This window comes from Onychostruthus taczanowskii, unplaced genomic scaffold, assembly GCF_017590055.1.
Source record: "Onychostruthus taczanowskii isolate IOZ18803 unplaced genomic scaffold, ASM1759005v1 scaffold15, whole genome shotgun sequence".
Lineage (NCBI taxonomy): Eukaryota > Metazoa > Chordata > Aves > Passeriformes > Passeridae > Onychostruthus > Onychostruthus taczanowskii.
The window spans coordinates 11,164,246-11,183,459 of record NW_024498685.1 but is presented as its reverse complement, the minus strand read 5'-3'; the positions used below and the strand labels follow the sequence as shown (position 1 = coordinate 11,183,459).

Here is a 19,214-nt window from a genome sequence, read left to right as displayed (position 1 = left end):
TTTTCCAACCTTAACGGTTCCATGATTCAGTCTAGACAAAACACTCCCATTGGACTGCCCACATGAGAGATTTGCAGTTTTTGCCTTTCAGCAGAATCACGAATGGGCACCATTGCTCTCTGGAAAAGTCACTCCCAAGGAGGGACAGCTCCGAATCAGACACTAGTACATTTCCAATCAGGTGGTAGCGACCCGTGGGTGTGATTAACAAGGTTATGGACAAGTCACCACCTGAACCTGCAGGCTCTGACTCATTAAAGATCATGGCAGGGTGCCCCAGTGAGTTGCCAGGCTCTGCCGAAAGTGAAATCACAGTGACTCAGCTAAAAAGTTCTGGTGAACGGGTCCCAGCCACCACCCATACCGCATCCAGCAAATAATAGCAGTTGGAAAATAATTAAAGCCTTTTAAACCCTCATAAAATCAGGTTTTATGTGGCTTTGAATGATGAGTTGCCTTCCTCGATGCAGATAAAGAAATCAGAACAAAAATGCTGGAACAGAAAAGCCTGTACACGTAACAGAGTCTTTCCAGCAATTCTCCTCTGCCAGCCCGTGCTGCGGCTGAGTTGCCAAAATCTCTCCCTGCTCCTCCCTGGCCTGCAGGAAGTTCACTCCAAAATCATTAATGTCTTCAAATAAAGATTTATAGGGAGGAAAATTGTTGATGCCTCTGTTAAACAAATGGAAAAAAAAAAAAAAACCAAAAAAACCAAAAAACCAAAAAAACCCACAAACAATTATGTGGGGTTTATACCTTCCACACCAAGATTTATTGCAATTAAAGCAATAAATAGCAATTAATAGCTCGATCTCAGCATTTCCTAGGCTAATCTGAACATAATTTTAATCAGTTCCTATTGCTGTAGCACCCAAGTGCCTTTAATAAAAAATTAAGTAATATGGATATGACACAGGCTTGCTATAAAATCTTTTCAATGCAATTGGAGATTAGTGTAAGAAGAATAGTGTGGTCCTTTCTGGCCTTAAAAACAATGTATCATTACTAAATTTATAAAATCTCAACAGACTTTTCTCTTTTCTTTCCTTTATTTTTTAATATCTTTCTTTTCCATCAGATTCATCACATCTCTCACAGTAGCTTTGCCTTTTTCTCGTTTTGGGTGGGGTTGTATGATCTATGTGTTTTTTCATGTTTATTTTCAATAGAAAACACCACCTCTCACTGCTCTAATTTGACCATACTGGAATTATCAGCCACTTTGAAAAATCTGATTCCCTGCTTCTCTGTCTCTACTTCATATCAGTTTGGGTTTTTTTTCCCATTCTGGAATGTGTGATGACATCCAAGGCAACAAAAGATGAAAATAAAGCTTGGTTAAGCCAATGGCTTAGAAACCAGGCCAGGGAAACCAGGAAGAGATTTTGTTTATATTTAAACCCAGAACACACATTTGCTAGCCAGCTGAAAATACTGTCCCTTAAAAGCAGTTTAAATAATGAAAATGCACAAAAATTTTAACACATCACATCCAACAACACAGTTAGTGGCTCAATAATTCATGGTTGTTCTATATTTTGGTAGGCAAACATTAAAATCTAAGTATAAAATATTTAATTCTCACTTACAGCATACAAGTCACAAGAAGACACCAGTGGAACTTCCACAGCATTTAAATTGGTGGTCAGGGATCAGCAGGGAGCAAGTAGGAGTTTATAGCAATATAAGGAAAAGGAAAAAAGTAGACTCAAGCAGCAAAGCATCCTTGCTGTGACACCTAAACACAAAGTGTCTGTGACATATGAGATGCCTAAGGTAGGGTGTTGAACTTACATCACCTTCATGGTGTGAAGCATCTTTTCTTCCAGAGAGCTGCCAGCCAAGCAGCCCTGTCCCTCCAGGCCCTGCCTCTTGATTTCTGAGGCACTGCACTCACACAGAGTCTCCTGCCACCTTTAAATATCACTTTTTGTGGAAGAGGTTTTACAGCGACTTCCGTGAGCCAGAGAGAAGTTTGATAAGAGGATCCATGTTTACCCCTGGAAGAATTTTCCAAAAAGTTCGTTGACACAGAAACCAAGAAAGAAGGAAGGATAAATAAGAGAAAGTTGCAACTGCCTGTTCCAATAATCACTTTGTCTCTCGTGACCAATGAGTAAAGTGTAAACTTCTGAGTTTTGTAAGAATGTATAAAAATGGGTTTGAAGCCTTCTGAAAATGGGAGTGTTGCTTTGTATTGTGACTGTCCCAACTATGACAACTTTTTACCCTATGCAAAAACCAGGGGGGTGATTGGACTAAAGCACCCCGTGTTGACAAGCTGTAATCACAAATCCCTTGTGCAGCATCTGACACTCTACCAGCGCTGGGTGAAATTTTAATTGGGTGAAATTTTAACTGGGGGTCAGGGAAGAGATTCCTTCACACACTCTGATGGTCCAGCAGGGAGCCCAGCCCTCTGCAAAGACAGGGAATGCAGAAATGAGATAAAAGGCAAGGACACGTTCAGTTTTAATGAATTCCTCTCTGAACAACAGGCGAGCCTAATATTTTTGAGGAAAAATATGAAAAATTCAGTCCATTTGCCACCACTGGAGAAAATCCTCCAATGGGCACCCATTGCCTCGGGCAGAAATTCTCCTGGCAGCCAACAGGCTCTGCCAGCTGCGGTACCATAGAGCAATTAGGGTTGGAAAAGACTCCAAAGTCATCGAGTCCAACCGGTCCGCACCACATCAGCCACCAACCCACGTCCCCGGGTGCCACATCCATCCATCCATCCATCCATCCATCCATCCATCCATCCATCCATCCATCCATCCATCCATCCATCCATCCACCTTTTGAGAGCTTCCAGGGGTGGGGATCCCGGCCCAGCACAGCAGAACGCGTGCAAAGCGCCAGGCCGGCTGCCGATACATGGGCTCTGGCTTTGCTGAGGCATTTCCAGCGAAGATCAGCTCGATCAGCACCGAGCGCTCCCGGCTGACGGGCATCGCGTGTGTGTGACGGGGCGGGGAGGAGCCAGGCGGGGTCGGGCCGGCTCCGAGCCTTATAGCGGCCCCGGGCAGCGGGCTCCGAGCGACGGACGGACCGACGGACACCGGCAGCATGGCCATCCCCTGCGTGGAGCTCAGCAACAAGATGAAGATACCCGCCCTGGGGCTGGGCACCTGGCAGGTACCGGAGCAGGAGGAAGGCGGGGAGGGACGGTGGGGATCCGGGGGGAGATGCCGAGATGAGAAATAGAGTTGAAAACAAGGAAATAGAGAAGAGCCCCCTCTAATAGCGGGATCCGTGCCCTGCGTGGGCAGGATGGCGGCCGCTTGTGTAACCGGGCGGGATGCCAGGAGCGGGGGGGCGCCGGGAGCAACAGGCAAGGGGGAAAAGGCAAAAAAAATATATATAAATTAGGGGCTGGGGAAGGTGGAAGGAGGCACAGAATAAAAGAGGGGAAGCGAAAGAAAGCGACCAAAAAGAGCGAGCAGCGGGTGGCAGCGCCGGGATGGGGTCGCGGTCTGGGGGGTCTGGGTACCCCACCCTGGCGGGGAGGATTTTGGGGAAGGTGATGTGGCGAAACTGCTTGGGCAACGCAGGGAGCAAAGAGGGGAAATGACAGTGGAGATTGCGCTGCTGGCAGTGTCGGAGGTCTTGCAGAAAAACTCCTTTCTGCTGCGTGCGCGTTCCCTGCAGAAACGCCGCTCTGCCTGGAAACTCCGCCGGCTTTCAATCAAAGGCAGGTGATGAGCAAACTCCAGGAGCAGCTGGAAAAGGGGACTGTGAGGAGCTGTCACAGCACTGTGACCTGCCAGGGGGACATGGCAGAGCTCATGGTTGGCTTCTGTTTGCTTTCAGGCTCCTCCGGGAAAGGTGGAAGAAGTGGTAAAATTTGCTATCGATGCCGGCTATCGCCACTTCGACTGTGCCTACTTCTACCAGAATGAAAATGAAATAGGGAACGCAGTCCAGCAGAAGATCAAGGAGGGAGCTGTGAAGCGGGAGGACCTGTTCATTGTCACTAAGGTACAAGGGTGCAAGATTATTGGGGCATTTAGCTTTTCTTGCAGAGAAACCCTTGTTGTAGCTATAAAGTAACATAGGGACCTACTCCCTTCTCTGACATTCACTTCGTGGTTTTCTTGTTGTGTCCTAAAAGTCCTGTATTTGCAATTTGGACTCGGCTTTATCAGGAACTGCTGACAACTTAGGAAAGATATCACAGCTATTAGATTAATTATTATTAATCTAATAATTTCCTGACATCGATTAAGTCAGTTATACCGGATGTTCAATTGGACATACCCAAGATAAAGGGGGGAAAAAAAAAAGGCAAGAGAGTTGTCTGGATTCATCAGTGCTAAGCAAGATATTTGAAAACTCTGTCATGTACAAATAGTAATCCTGAAAGAGAACAGAAATCAAAGCATTTTATAGGTGTTTTCTTCATTCATTATCTCGTCCACTTATCCCAGATGTGCTCCTTAACAAAAAGCAGCTAATAAATTTGGGGGTTTTCACCAGCAAAACCAGAAAACTTTGAGATTAACTAAGATTTCCCACATTAAACTTTGTTTTTTTTAAAGAACATGGTTTCTTTTAATAATACTTGTTCTTCTATTTAAACAACTTGAATTTTGATTTCAAAAATGAAGTAAAATTGACAACCATTCTCCATGTGGACAGTTAAAAGGAACAGAAAGAAGGTATCTATGGCTCAATAGTCAAAAGTTAGGCTAAAAAAAAAAATTGTAACACTAACAGCTTTGCTGTGTCAGATGCACTTGCCAGATTGTTACATTTGTACCTGAGAATACCTTCTCATAAGTGGGAATCCTGACTCCACCTTCATGACTGTTGGCTTTGTGGTATGTTTGGCCTGCCCTAACAGTGAAATATTACCTCCTCATCTTCAGCATGTACTGACTTCAGCGGGGAGGGAGTTTTCCTCCCAGACCTCCCAGTGAGAAGCTTTGTCCCCTGGCCTGCCCTGTGGGAGCTGTGAAGTGACAGTGGGGCTTGTTCTCTCCCCACAGCTGTGGAACACGTTCCATGAGAAGCCCCTGGTTAAGGTAGGATTCAAGAAGAGCCTTGCTGCACTCCAGCTGGACTACCTGGACCTCTACCTCATGCATTTCCCCATGGGGTTCAAGGTACTCCTGCTCTCCACACCTTTCCTCCTTACAACACACTGCATCCTCTCACCTTTGCTGTGGCCATCACACAGCTGGGATATGGGGTTCATTTGGCTCTTCTTCATCCCTGTGGCAGCAAGAATTTGGTCACTAAAGCAGTGGTGTGTTTTAGCACAGGGGTCTGGCTTTTCATGCCTTTTGGAAGGAGATGTAGGTGTGAGACCCCTGGGTCTTCTGGGAACCAGCACAGGATGGTGGTTACAGCATGGACATCTAGGTTTTTGGGGATGTTGGCTTGGCCTGAAGTAACCAGCAGTGAAAAATGAAGCATAGCACAGAAGGAATGTGTTTCTTCCCCCAGTCTACATCTGTACAAAATAAATAAGAAACTAGAATAAAGGGGCTGTGGAGTGTCAGTTCCCTCCTCTCCAGGTCTGCCAAAGTTACATAATTATTACTAATCCCCACACTCTTTGCATGCAGGGACTGATTTTGCTAAATATGGCCCTCGTCCAAAGAGAATATTAATGGACAAGCATAATTTTTAGTTATGCAAGGTGTTTGAACAACCTGCTAACTTGCTGCCTGCAAATGCAGTCCAAAGTGCTGGCACTCTGTAGGAAATTCAACACTTAAAAAAAAATCTGTGTATTATCTGCCTTGATTTGACAGGCTGGTGAAGAGCTGCATCCTCTGGATGACAAGGGTCACAGTATTCCCAGTGACACAGATTTTCTGGACACGTGGGAGGTAAGCCAGTAGCTGCTCTTCAGAGAAAGTATCAGCTCTAAAGATGGAGCAGAGATCTGTGTGCAAAATGAAATTGAGGGATATGTTGGGGTATGAAGGACAGCCACACAAAATTGTATTTCAGCCTATTTGTATCTCTTGTTTAGGGGAGCAAGAAGGGGATGGTTTTAGTAAGGCTAAAGGGAAGGAATCTACCAGCACTGTAGCTATTGTTTCTAAAATATTTGGATACACACAATGGTAGGACCAACCCTTCAGGTTAATCTAGGTGTGGCTGTTAATTTACTGGGTGTTCATACAGTTAGGATTCTATTTTCTTTCATGAACTGAGATACTTTTATGTAATCTAATCTAGCCTGAGTTGTTTGTTCATTTGTCACAAGCTTGAGAGAAATAAAATAATGTAGTTTGACAGTAATACCACTAACTCACACCCACCTTGGTTGTCCTTACTCATTAGGCCATGGAGGAGCTGGTGGATGCTGGCCTGGTAAAAGCCATTGGTGTGTCCAACTTTAACCATGAGCAGATTGAAAGAATCTTGAACAAGCCAGGACTGAAGCACAAGCCTGTAATGAACCAGGTGAGAATTTTGTTCCCCCTCCTCAGCTAACCTTGCAGTCTGGAATCGTAGAATAGATGAGGATTGGAATCATAGAAGGGATGAGGATTGGAATCCATACTTTAAGGATTGTCTAGATCCCCTTTCCATGAGGCTGGAACCTTCCACTTAAGAAGCATTCCTAAATATATTTAGAATGTGTGTATGTATATGTATATATAACCAGAGTATACCTAAATTCATATAACATATAATATAGATGTTCTATATAAATAATATGTCATATATATTTAGAGTAATCTTAAATATATTCAGCAAAATCCCCACTGGGAGTTTCTGCACCAGCATGGAACTATACAGGGATGCACAGCATTTACTAATTTTTTAACATAAAATAAACCACTCAGCTTCATTATAGAAAGGAGGTTGAAGAGTACAATTACATAACAAATTCTCACCACATACCTCATGAATGTAATCACAGGACAGCAGCAGCTTGGGGAGCTTCTGATTTTCTTCCACATGCAACTTTTTGCACGCAGCCGAGGGTGCTGAATGCCCACCTCTTCCAGATGGGGAGTATCCAGGGGAATCCCCACACTAGCTCAGGTGAAAGTTAACTACTGCACACGTTTTTCATGTCACCATGCATGGTAGAGAAGCTCCAGTGTTCAGAGACAGCTGGGTATGTGCACAGGGCCATGTGAAGAGCACAGACACAGCCCTGTGCTCATGCCATGGCTTGTGGCAGCTGAGCAGCATCCCCAATGAGCTCCTGTTGCTTTCAGGATGTCTCACCCAAACATCTAATTGCAACATCAGCTTGCTTCCTTAGGTTAGCTCAGATCCTCTCCCCAAGCTCCTTCAGGAATGAAAGAGGCTCCTTGAGGCAAGGAGAGGTTGAATGCATCAGAGCAGAAAATGAACTTGAGGCATTCTGAGCTGCCCCTCTGACGATGCAATCCTGCCCTGCAGTAGTCCAGGAAGGCTCATTTCCCACATTCCACACAGATAACACTTCCACTCATCTATTTTTTGTTTTCTGTGGGTAACATGTAGCATGAGAAAGCTCTGTTCTCTGCTAGGCCTCTAGATACTGCTGTGACATTAACAACTTTTTCATAAAATAGATCTGAATCATGACACTTGAAGTCTTCACATTTTCTTTGACCCAAGAGGATTTAAAATGTAATGCTCTGCAGCTCAGAGAAGTCTGCCTCTTTTATCAGCCATCTTTCTGTGCCTGCAGGTGGAATGTCATCCATACCTGACCCAGGAGAAGCTGGTCAAGTACTGCAAATCCAAAGGGCTGGCTGTGACTGCATACAGCCCCCTGGGCTCTCCTAACCGCCCATGGTAAGAGAGCACTGCAGCCTTTCTGCACACAAAACACTGCAGTTGAACTAGAACGATTATTTATTATTATTATTGTTATTATTAGTGGTAAATGATACAGTTAAAATGAGAAGTTCTGTTGTCTTGATGCAGATGATGTCACACGATGTAGGGCTCCTACAGGGAAGCCATCACCTTTCTACGACCACCATCTCTTTTTTTAACAGGGCTAAGCCAGGGGAACCCACACTGATGGATGACCCCAAGATTAAAGACATTGCAGCTAGACATAATAAAAGCCCTGCCCAGGTAAGTTGCCAGAGCAAACCATTCCTCCTCCTCAGATGTCTTACAGGCCAGTCCTAACAGATGTTACTTTCTCTACAGATACGTTATAATGGGACTGAACTTGACTCTTCATTCTGCCCAAGTGTCTTAACAGCATTCATAAAAATTATCAGCTATTTTCAATGAGGTCTTGAGTGCCAAATTTTGGGTTGGACTGATCAGCAATCATGCTTACCTTAGGTGTTCACCTTCCTAAATTGCTATTCCTTCTTCCAGCTAAGTTATTTTTCAGAAGAGTCCTGTAACTTGGAGACATATTTGATTGCCTCCAATCTGCTTGTGTTCACAGAGAATTATTGAAAGCCGCTTGAATATTTTTTTTTCTCTATTACTTCGTTAGTCACACAAATTAGTGGTTGCCTGGGGTGTGCAGAACCTGCACTCCAAACAAAGCCACATGTTCACATGCAATCAAAGACAATCATATTTTAAGACAGGAGAGCAGGATGAAAAGATTGTATGCAACAGTTGGGGTTTTTGAGGGGTGGGAACTTTTAAATTCTGTAAACACATTTTTCCTTTGATGGACTTCCAAAAGTTTAACCTTCCTGAGTACTTACCTGTGAGCCCAAAATAATCTGTAGTGTTATTATGCTCATGGAGTCTGAGCACTCACGTAATACAAGCCAGAGCATCATAATTTTTTTTTTCCTTACAACAAAAACAAATCCTGCAAAAGCCACAATGTAGAAACAACATAGGCTTGAAAAAAATTAGGGTTTGCCAGTCTTCTGTCAAATACACGAGCGAATCCTGGCATATCAAACTCCTGTGTGCAAAGTGGTAATCTTCCCAAAAGTGAAAAATAAGTTGTAGAATAAAAGAAAAAAAAAATCCACAAAATGTGTTTGAATAGATTTCCTGGGACCTCAGCGTTCATGCTCCTCCTTGTTCTTTCCTAGGTCCTGATCCGCTTTCTGGTCCAAAGAGGCATCATTGTCATTCCCAAGTCTGACAAGCCACACCGTGTTGAGGAGAACATGAAGGTGAAGTTCCCTTGGGAAATGCTGCTGCCTGGTTTTGTGCAGGATGGGCACCCACACCCACAGCCCCTCTGTGTTTCCAAGCAGCACCTGAGGCACTGGAAGTGGGGTACAGAGATTTGAAAATCTGGGGAGAAGCATTTTGTGCCTGCTAGGAGAGAAATGGTTACACCGGGGCTGTCTGAGCCCTGCTGCTGCAGAAAGGGAGCCCCAGGTTTGGACTTGCCCTTGGGGAAAAGGTTAGTAAGTCCTTAGGGTGTAAAGGAACAAGCTGAGAACAAACACCAGACCTGTTAGAGTTTGTCTCACTGTGAGGCTGTGGCTCCCCTTGGCAGTGAAGTTCAGCTGGATGTTTGCTCATAAGGTGTGGCACCTTATACAATACCCCTGGTATTGCTTTCAATCCATGGTGGGAGGGTTTGGAGTTATTTTTCCTATGAACCCCTAGCAAGAACTCTTCAGATGATCAACTGTGAGGCAGCTATTTGCAGCTGATACCCAGTAGCCCTCTCTCGTAGCAGAAAATTTACCTCCAGTTCCAGTATTTGTGACACATCCTGAGCACTAATAATCTCTGTGAGCATTACAACACAAAGGGCAGTGTGCTGGGATTCAGCCACCCAGAAATTTAAGACCTTGCTCTGAACAGCACCTCAGAAACAAAACTGTCTTAATCACTTCAAGGGTTCTTACTTGCCTGAGAATGAAGAGGATTGCTTAACTGTGCTTGATGCATTCCTACCTCAAGTCCTAAGTGCATGAAGCACACTTAGGAAATAACTACTCACAAACCTAACTAAAAAGCGCCTTTTTTTTTTCCCCTCTTTCCCTGCTAGGTGTTTGACTTTGAACTGTCCGAAAAGGAGATGGATGTCATCCTCAGCTTTAACAGGAACTGGAGGGCAGTTCCAGTGATCCAGTACGTTCCTTATTATCCTTACTGTCCATTCGTCCTCTTTCTGTCTGTATTTTCACAAACCCCAACTTGAAAACACACATGACCCAAACCAAAACTTTCAACTTGAATGAGGCATCTCCTGGATCTTCAGGAGAGAGGTTCATTTGGAGTGTTCCCTCCAGCATATTGCTGTTCCAGGGGCTTTCTCCAGTGTTCAGCTCAATGACAGCTGCAGAACCTGAGTACCCTGGCAGTAGGGGAGGGGGACTGCAACAGGGAAATCCTGCTCAGGATACTTTCTGCACTGCTTGAATAACAAGAGTTTTCTCTTTCTCTTGAGTAACAAGGTCTTTCTCTTTTCAGAGCTGTCAACCACAAGGACTACCCATTCAAAGCAGAGTATTAAATGCAGGACCTCCATTTAACTCCTTCCAGATTAGATGTGCTCTGCAGCTTGATCTTAATTTCTTCTTCTGCACTTGATAATCATTATGAGCAGTTATTTTTTCCTGTTTTAAGGAGGAGACCACTAACTGATATAAGAATGCAGCAATAAGGGTGGGGTTTTGTAAAGGTGATTAGCAGAAATCTGGTTTTTATTAGTAGTAAAAAGACAATGTCTTTTCCTTTTTATCTGGTCTTTCTTAATTAGAGACATGCTTAAAAAAAAAAAAAAAAACAAACAGGGACTTAGATGGAGTATTTTATATGTTACTCCCAGTGTAGTCAGTCATACTGGCTCATGAGTCACTGTCAAAGAATGCTCTAATTACATTGCTTTTTATATATTTGTGATTTTCATAACGTGTTTCTAATGCTTTAACATTTTATATGAATAAAGTTTATTAACCACAAAAGTTGATCAGTGTCCTTAAATCTTTTTATATAGTTTTTCTAAAGTCTGGGGTTTTACAAATTTTAACACAGAATGCTTTAACATTTTATATGAATAAAGTTTATTAACCACAAAAGTTGATCAGTGTAGTCCTTAAATTGTTTTATATAGTGAGGTTTTACAAATTTTAATACAGATAGAAATAAGTTTCTATAATTTCTGTACAAGGACAGGACATACAGATCACTTTGTGGCTTATTCTTCAAAACAGGATTTAGCTCTAGCTAGGACCTAAAGAACAAAGCTGTAACTTCCTCTGAACACCTAGAAACTGAACTCCTGTGTGATTTGTGGGGAAAGTCGAAGGCAGCATCATGGCAGGGATAACTCACAGTAAAACCCAGCCAGCTGAACATAGGGGCTGCCTCCAACATCAGACTGGGAGTCTCAAACATAAACTTAGATTTTTGCAGCTCTGCTGGCAGCACCCAGAATATTACACTCAGACACGGGCTGGTTTTATCTAAGGAAAGCACGGGGAAAACTTCTTCAAAATCACCAAAGCCCCTGGGACAGCCTCACAGTTAATTGCTCTAAAATATTTTCAGACAGATTTTTCTAGGCCAAAGCCAAGCTGGTTTGTGGCATCAGGAGGGCCATCCTGAGGGGTTCTTCACTTTGTCTCACAGGGACTTAGCACAGCTCTTATCTCTCTTACAACAACTGGTCCATTCCTGCTCATTAACAAACGGGGCTGCTGCTGGAAATATTCCATTTATTGCAGATGCAGTTCCAGAATACATTGTTTGAACAAACTGTTTTTATTGCAGCTATCAGATGTACTTGAAAGACTCAGAGGAGCGCTTACAAAACCCCCAAACAAAAACCACGACAACCCACAGACAATGTCAGGCACAGCTTCAGCCCCTGCAGACAACTTTGAGCATCTCTGCATGTAAACAAGATGTCTCAGCCAAGCAGGGGAGCCCAGCTTTGGGCTGGAATAGAACCTTTAGGAAGAAGCCAGATGCTGTAAGACATGGAAGTGGTAATAAGGGAGGTCCTGGGCGTTCTGGTGCTCAACAAAGCTGTTAACAACGTGCTCGGGGCTGCTTGAGTTGCTCAGTTTATGCCACCCATACACTGTAGGATGTAAATGCCAAACTGCAGGGCACGTAAATCCAAACCAAGCTGACGTCCCAAAGCCATGTGTTTACTATATACAAATGAAAACGTCTGTAAATAAGATATTCAGGGGAGAGAGGTAAAAAGAAGCATCGCAAAGACAGATGTTTACTTCATTTTTGGTGGACCTGGTGTAGGGCACTGATGGATGGCAAGATTTAGTGTGCAGTCATTTGAAACAAGCTCCAACTCTGTTTACATTTTTTTCTTTTTAATTATGGTAGTTTTATATAAATTAAACTACAATGTTTTATACAAGTGACCTATTTTTGACCCTCTATACCCTTACCTTTTCCTCTTTTAAAAACTATACTTTCTTTTTAATTACCCATTACTGGGCAACTGACATTTAAATTTTTTTTATACTTATCTCACCATACCTTTAATGACAATTATGAAATCTTACTATAGAAAAGTGTGTGATTTTGTCTTTATTTTTTTAAGCTGTGATATTGGCTAATTATGTATGTTTATTGCTAAATATAATACTCTAGCACATATTAAAGCATTCTACCATTAGTAGTGCCTTTAGGCTAACCTTTGTAAAGCTATGTGTGTATATATATAGATTGCATTCAATTACTAGTCACTAACAACAAAAAGAAATATCAGTACCGCTGTCAGCTAACATAATCATCCAAATTTAGGTATTAACTTAAACTAGAATGGAAAAATTGATACCTAAAAAAAAGTATAAAACAAAAAAAAAATTAAAACACGTTATTGATGCAGTATTTCTCATGACATGGGCAACTTACAGAAAATATTACATTGTCAACTAAAGATATTTCTTCCATGCCTTAGTCTAAAGTGCAGAAAGAAAAAGACTTCTGTATTACAAAAGTAACCATTGGTTTTATAGGTTTACTGCACACCTTTCCCAAGCAACTTCACTTTACATGTGTTTTGGGTTGACCTCTAATGCCAGCTGAAATCACTGTTCAGATACATATTTATGACTTTCAGTAGGAGAGTCTATATATTTCACAGCATGGGTTTCTTTCGGAATAAAGGCTCTTGTGCAAAGGCAGTACTATTCTGATGAATGTCTAGACTGATTATTAAATACAGTGCTAATATACATGGTTTTAACTGGGATAATGCAAAAAAAAAAAGACATTTTGGTAAATAAACATAAATATAAAAAGAACAATTTAGCACTTTTTCCTTATTTTTTTTTCCCCCAAACTGATTGGTCCAGCGTCTTTAGTGGCCTTCTACGGTTCTTTCTCAAATTGTCTCAAACCTGCTGAGAAAGAGACAGATTAAATATGGCTTGAAGCAGCCCAAACACATCTCTAGAACAGAAAAGGCACAGCCCTCTAGGTCAACACGTAAGAAGGCAGCACACGAGCTGGGTGCTGCTCTACTTCTACTGGGGGTGCTCTGAGGGGGTCCCCAGGAGGACAAAAATCAGGATTTCATTCCCTGAGGAGAGGCTCAGCAGTGTCCAAACCCCTCTGCTGGGACTGCTGCTGTGGGTGGGGAGCACCTTCCGTGGGAGCATGGTGCACTAACCCTGAGCCAGCCCAAAAACCCCTCTCCTGACACTTGGGTTTGAAAAAGGACAAGAGGAGCAAAACAATTCTGCTTTGCACAGCTCTCGACCAACAAGGAAAGTTCACAGGCAAAACATACACCTGGATTTACAGAATGTGTGGGCACACATTCAAGTGTAGAAAACCAAGAATTTTTCTCTATTTGACCATTTCACTCTTAGCAAAGAATTGGTGATGTTGAAAAGCATCCTTAAAGCTATTAAACTGATCAATGATCTTCCATTCTTCCCCACTGGTTCTTAGCCAAACAATTAGTTTAATTGGCTTTATTTGGAGTGCTTTAGGTTAAAATAAAAATAAAAAGCTAAGAGGGCTATTTTGCTGATTTTTTTTCTGTAAAATTAGGTCATGTTTCACCAACCAGTGGTTTCAAAATGACAATAGCAAAACTATTTTTGCCTTGAAAAGACACCAGTGCACAGCTCCAGCAAAAGCAGTTTCTCAGCCATTCATGGTTCAATGATATTTTAATGGAGTTTTTGAAAGGCAAAGGCAAGAAGGGGTTTCTGCATCAACGTGAACAGCTGCTGAATTTTAATACACAGGTACACCTACGCAAAAATGTGGCAATGTTTCTGTATAATTATAGGTATTACAATGTTTGCATTGTATTATATGTACATCATCAAATGTTGTATGTATTATTTTATTAAATATGCATATAATCGTGTATGTTACCATTATATGCATAGCATGATTATATTATAAATATGTAATAATATGTATTAAATTATAGAAAAAGGTGCAATATATGATTATGGCATTACTTACCATTAGTCTCTGATTTTTTTCCTGTAGCTGATACCTGTTTGAAAAAGCAACAACACATAATTAAAATCCCATATAGGAGAAAATTGCTATTTATAACAGGGAAAAAAAAATATCAACAGATGTCCACACATAACACAGCTCTGACAAACAGGAAAATAAAAGTGGTACACTACTTTCTGAACCTCATTGTGCTTTCTTTTATAGATAAAAAGGTGGGTTAGTAACAGAATATTATCCTCTAAACTCTGCCCAGAAGTGTTCTTACCTTAGAAGCAGCAGCTGGCTTCTCCACTGACTGCTTCTCCCAGAGATTACGTTTGCCAGATACATCTCCTGGTCTTAAATCCTGCATTTTTAATGTCAGAGAACAGAAACCAACATGAGTTCAGGTTTATTTTCACTTGTTAAAGAAAAAGTTAGAAAGCAGCTTCCTCACAAGAGAAGCTGAGGAACATCCACCAGCAGTAAATATTAAATTTTCTATCAGTTATAAAAAATTATATTTCACAAAATAACTCGACACATATCCATGTTTTAAGACAAAAGCCAATCATGTTGCATCAATTTCATATGGACAGACTGGTCTTAACTCAGTATGTTCAACTTAGGAAGTGTAGTGAAAAGTTACTGCACCCTTGGATTTTTACAAAAAAACCAAATCCAATTTTTTGCGGAAAAAATTCCACATTTTTTAGGGAAAGTATTTCTGCTAGGGAGGAATTCAAAAGTAGCTTTTCTTGGTTATTTTAGATCAAAATAAAAATATTTTATTTAAAAGAATATGTAAAAAACAGAGTTGGAGTTTTCATACAACAGAAGAACAGATCCTGCTCTACATCCTTAAATACAGATTTCAGCACTTATCACTGTACTCCTTCATACCATTTAAATTTCCATTGCATCCTTTGCAGACTTAGGATATGTCAATCACCAACTTGATAAAAAAAAAATCCAAAACAAAAACCCCCCACCTACCCAAAAAAACCAACCAAAACAAACCAGATGAGGTAAAGTGATTAAAGAAAAGTAGAAATCTCTGAAAATGAATGTATTATTGAGACTTTAATCAAAACTCCATAAAAAATGTCAATTAGCTTCTTGGGGAAAAGGAGGGCTGCAAGTGAAAATGGCATCTGCTGGGCAGCTGGATTGATATCCACCTCTGTGCTTGGCAAACAAGAGACTCAAACAATTTTGGACATAAGTACTCTCCTTTTCAGGAAGAATTCAAGTCCTGCATGGCTTCCAGGATTTTGTACTGGCCATCTGTAGGGAGGTAAGTTTTCTGCAAGTGAGAATTTCTACCTGTGAAATTCATTTCCATAATCCTGAAATTACTTGGGATCTGTGACTTCAGTTCACTGTAAAACTGAAATCTTTGCTGTGCCCTGAATTCAATATTCTTCCAAAACCCACAAAAATTTTGATGGTCACAAAAACTTTGAACATTTCTTTACTTTGGTGGAATGTGATGGGGGTGAGAAGTTATTTGCTTAAATAAGAAATTCTAGGCTTCCCTTTGATTTATCATGACAGAAATAAAATCACACATTATAGACGTATATAAGACTTCATAGTCAATTATAAACATGTTTACCTGACCAACTTAGCAAAGAGACCCCCAAAGAAGAAGAATAGGAGGAGGGCACGTTCCTTCAAGCAGAGACATTGAAAGAAGAAAGAATCTATTGAGAAAGAGGGAAATTAAGACATAGATAGAAACAGCTGGCTGAGGGAAAAACAAGAGATTAGTTTTACATTGTCTAAAAGATGCAACTTAAAAGAAAAGAGAGAAAAATCTGGTGGCAGATTCTGTAGTGGACAGTGCTGCAAATTTCAAACTCCTCTTTAGGACAAACAGGAGTGTGAAATGAGAAAGTGTTTTTCACTTTTTATAAAAGGCAGGTGAACTGGCAGAAAAACACTGCACAAGGATACAGGAAGAAACCAGTTCTTTACCAAATTCTGAAGTTGAATCATTAACATCACAAACAATTTTCCAATGTGGATATTTATGTCCCTCATCCTTTCCCTTCCCCACCCCACAGTTACCTCTTCCTGCTGCTTCCCACATTCCCAGTTTATTACCTCAACAGCATTTTCTGCTCTGATCCTTGCTGAACTAATGGGCAGACTAAAGGCCCTTCATTAGGAGTTACATTTAGGCTCATAAAGACCTAAATTATATCAGTAGTGTTTTAAAACATACTTGGAAGATTTTTACAGGGCAGGAGCCAAACTCCAAGTGTCTGTAAGTGTGCAGTCTGGGCTCTGTGGCTGGTCATTTCTAAATTAATGGTAAGCCTTTCACAGGTGGTAAATTAAAGCCATCCTCTGCCAGAGAAGTGCTCCTCTGAGCTTTAAGGTGAGGACTGCCCTGTTTCCTCTCCCCATTTTCTGACCACAAGGATTCAGCAGCCAGGGGGCTGTGAGCTGCCAAGAGGACACAAGGCAGAGTTCCTCCAAAGGCTGGTGGAAGAAGCACCCCCTGCCCCAGGAGAGAGCCCACCTACTGAAGAGATAGTTGTTCCAAGTTTACTTACAGAAGGTTTTGGAGCAGGGGATTTGTTGCCCTCGGGGGTCTTGGTCAACCACTCGTTGATACGACTGGAGACACCAACCTTCAGTCCAGCAGTTTCCTGCAAAATGATAAAATGCAACCAGAAGAGTTTCAGAATGGCTTTTGCTCTGTTTGCCACGGCTTAGATTTAAAAGCAAAGCCAAGCCTGGGTTTAACAGAGAGGTCCTCACTGAGCCTATAGCTTGCTCAGAGACATCCTGTGTGCCCTGAAGGTTTTGTCCCTGTGAATTACACAGTGCTGCTGCCCTCTAGTTTTCGAAAATTATATACATGGACTGACAAAAACATTGCCACTTTACTGCCACCCCAGCAATAAATGTCAGACATAATTATGCTGCTTCTACCACAAGCCCAAACTCCAAAAATCTTCAGCTTAATAGAAGAGACATCAGTTTGAATCTGCTTTTTTTTCTCTTGTTAAACTAATTTTTTTTCAAAAGAGGTACACAATAGAGAAGTGGCCTAAAATTTAAAACAGTAAATCTTTAAAAGGCTAGAACAAATTAGTAAAATTTAATTGCTATCTGTAACAACCCACTTCAATACATGGCTCATCTTTTTGCCTATGATAAATGCCCAGCAACTCGCATCAATTTATAGAAAGAAAATGTTGCCTTAAGGATTTACACAGAAAATATAAAGGTCTCACAAATACTTCTATGAAATATCTAAAAAATATCATCACTATCCTGCCTATTCAAAGCTCTTCTGCTCTCCAAAAGAATTTTGCCCTACTCAAAGAATTTCTTTGTACTCTGCTTGAATGACCCAGATGTATTTTTCTAAGATATCTGATGTGGCTCTGGAATGTCTCATAACTGAGCTCAGTAGGTCACTAAATTCTTCCATTATACTCAATATTGCAGCCACACCATCTTGTGGCTTTCTGAGGCCTTCAGGATCCTTTGGGATATTCTTCACCAGTGATGCCAACAGGAACAGGCAGGCTTACTCCCAGGAACACGAATGCAAGGCCAGGTCCTGAGCACAATTCTTTATAATCACTAGGATAATTAAACACATACCTTATTTGGTGTTCCTGTCCCAGAAGGTGATGAGAAAACATTCCCTTTCTCCCACATGCTCTTGATATTGCGGACGCCCTCGGCTGGAACGTGAAGGTCGGAAGCTTTAGGTCTTGAAGCCTTCGTGCCCTGGGGAAAAATTTGGGACCAGTTGGTGTTTGGCACTGAGAGCTGGATTTGCAGGGTGGTTTGACTCTGGGGAATGCAGCATTCCTGTGTGGCTCTAGCAATGACCATGCAAAGATGAGAAGGAGCACCCAGCTCAAGAGGTGCCACTGAGACTCTCTCCCCTTCTCCATTTGCAGTTTCACCCTTGGTACAACCGGCTGTAAAACTGGCACTCCCTTATTTTTGTATTGATTACCTTTCTAAAACCCATGGAAAGCCTTAGCTCTGCACACAATTGCTCCAAGAGTTTAAAATCTTAGCTTATGCCTGGCTCCTGGAAGCCTGATCTAGGGGAGTCCCTTTGCAGAGGCAGGGCTATTCTGTCCTTCAGCATCAGACTGCTCCATCTGCCCCAGACAACTGAACCTCAGCATTCCAGGGGTAAATCTCAGCAATTGCATTATGCTTGAAACAAAGTGTTCTTTCGAAGAGTGGAGAATTGAGTGGGAGTTTTTGGGTGATTTTTTGGGCCAAATGTGTCTTTTACATGGTTACCAAAACCACTGGCCAAATTCGTCCTCTTTCTTCTTTTCAAAATTCTTGCACATTTTACATATCATAGATTGGATAAGAATAAGAACCTGTATGAGTGATGCTTTGCCTCTCTAATTGCAAAGCAAGGCAGATTTGGCAACTTGTGGACAAATCAGAAACTCAGCAAAGGAAATATTTCAAGTCAGATGGCAGCTGGATACAGTGGTATCAATTTCCTATTTTACCTTGGACTAATGGACAGAAAAAGCCCTCAGTTCTGGCTCTTAGGCACAGCTGTCAAAATCACCTGGGGTCAAGTTCTGCATTTTAAAGTGATTTTGATTTCCCTTTTGTCACTGCTTCACTAGCTCTCTGCAGAGTGTGTCTTTGCCAAGGAATTTCACTGTGGGGTGGCAGCCAGCAGGACAAAGCCAGCTCCTTGTTCTCCTAAATAAGCTGCTAGGCCAGCTCTGCTCAGGATGACCATCAGCTCTGTGCTGACCGGTCTCTAATCAGCCAAGCAGAGGATGTGACTGTCACTGAAGGTGCTTTGAACCCTCCAAAGCCACTGCCAGCTCACAAAACGGTAAATTGCAGCATGAAAGGGAAGACCCAAATCTGAGGTTTTGTTTAGATGCATCTCTAGA

General features: G+C 41.8%; 2 protein-coding genes across 10 annotated transcripts in view; one reads left to right on the top strand and one right to left on the bottom strand.

Moving 5' to 3' along the window:
- The first annotated feature begins 2,973 nt into the window (after positions 1-2,973).
- LOC121332756 (aldo-keto reductase family 1 member B10-like) lies at positions 2,974-10,826 on the top strand. The gene is made up of 10 exons (XM_041398504.1): positions 2,974-3,141; positions 3,817-3,984; positions 4,995-5,111; positions 5,766-5,843; positions 6,304-6,426; positions 7,655-7,761; positions 7,968-8,049; positions 8,991-9,074; positions 9,908-9,990; positions 10,333-10,826. Exons 1-10 carry the CDS (start codon positions 3,073-3,075, stop codon positions 10,373-10,375), a joined length of 954 nt encoding a protein of 317 aa, XP_041254438.1. The 5' UTR covers positions 2,974-3,072; the 3' UTR covers positions 10,376-10,826.
- Positions 10,827-11,559: 733 nt separating this feature from the next.
- CALD1 (caldesmon 1) overlaps positions 11,560-19,214 on the bottom strand; it is a 174,790-nt gene continuing 167,135 nt past the window's right edge. For 6 of the 9 annotated variants that reach the window (XM_041398496.1, XM_041398495.1, XM_041398500.1 and 3 more), the window contains 5 exons: positions 17,926-18,054; positions 16,863-16,958; positions 14,585-14,665; positions 14,320-14,353; positions 11,560-13,238 (listed from right to left, as the gene is read on the bottom strand). In XM_041398496.1, coding sequence (XP_041254430.1) covers positions 13,207-13,238; positions 14,320-14,353; positions 14,585-14,665; positions 16,863-16,958; positions 17,926-18,054 — 372 coding nt within the window. In that variant the 3' untranslated portion in view covers positions 11,560-13,206. Of the gene's footprint in view, positions 13,239-14,319; positions 14,354-14,584; positions 14,666-15,951; positions 16,005-16,862; positions 16,959-17,925; positions 18,055-19,214 lie in introns of those variants that run through there. The other 3 variants (XM_041398498.1, XM_041398503.1, XM_041398501.1) reach the window with 2 other exon arrangements.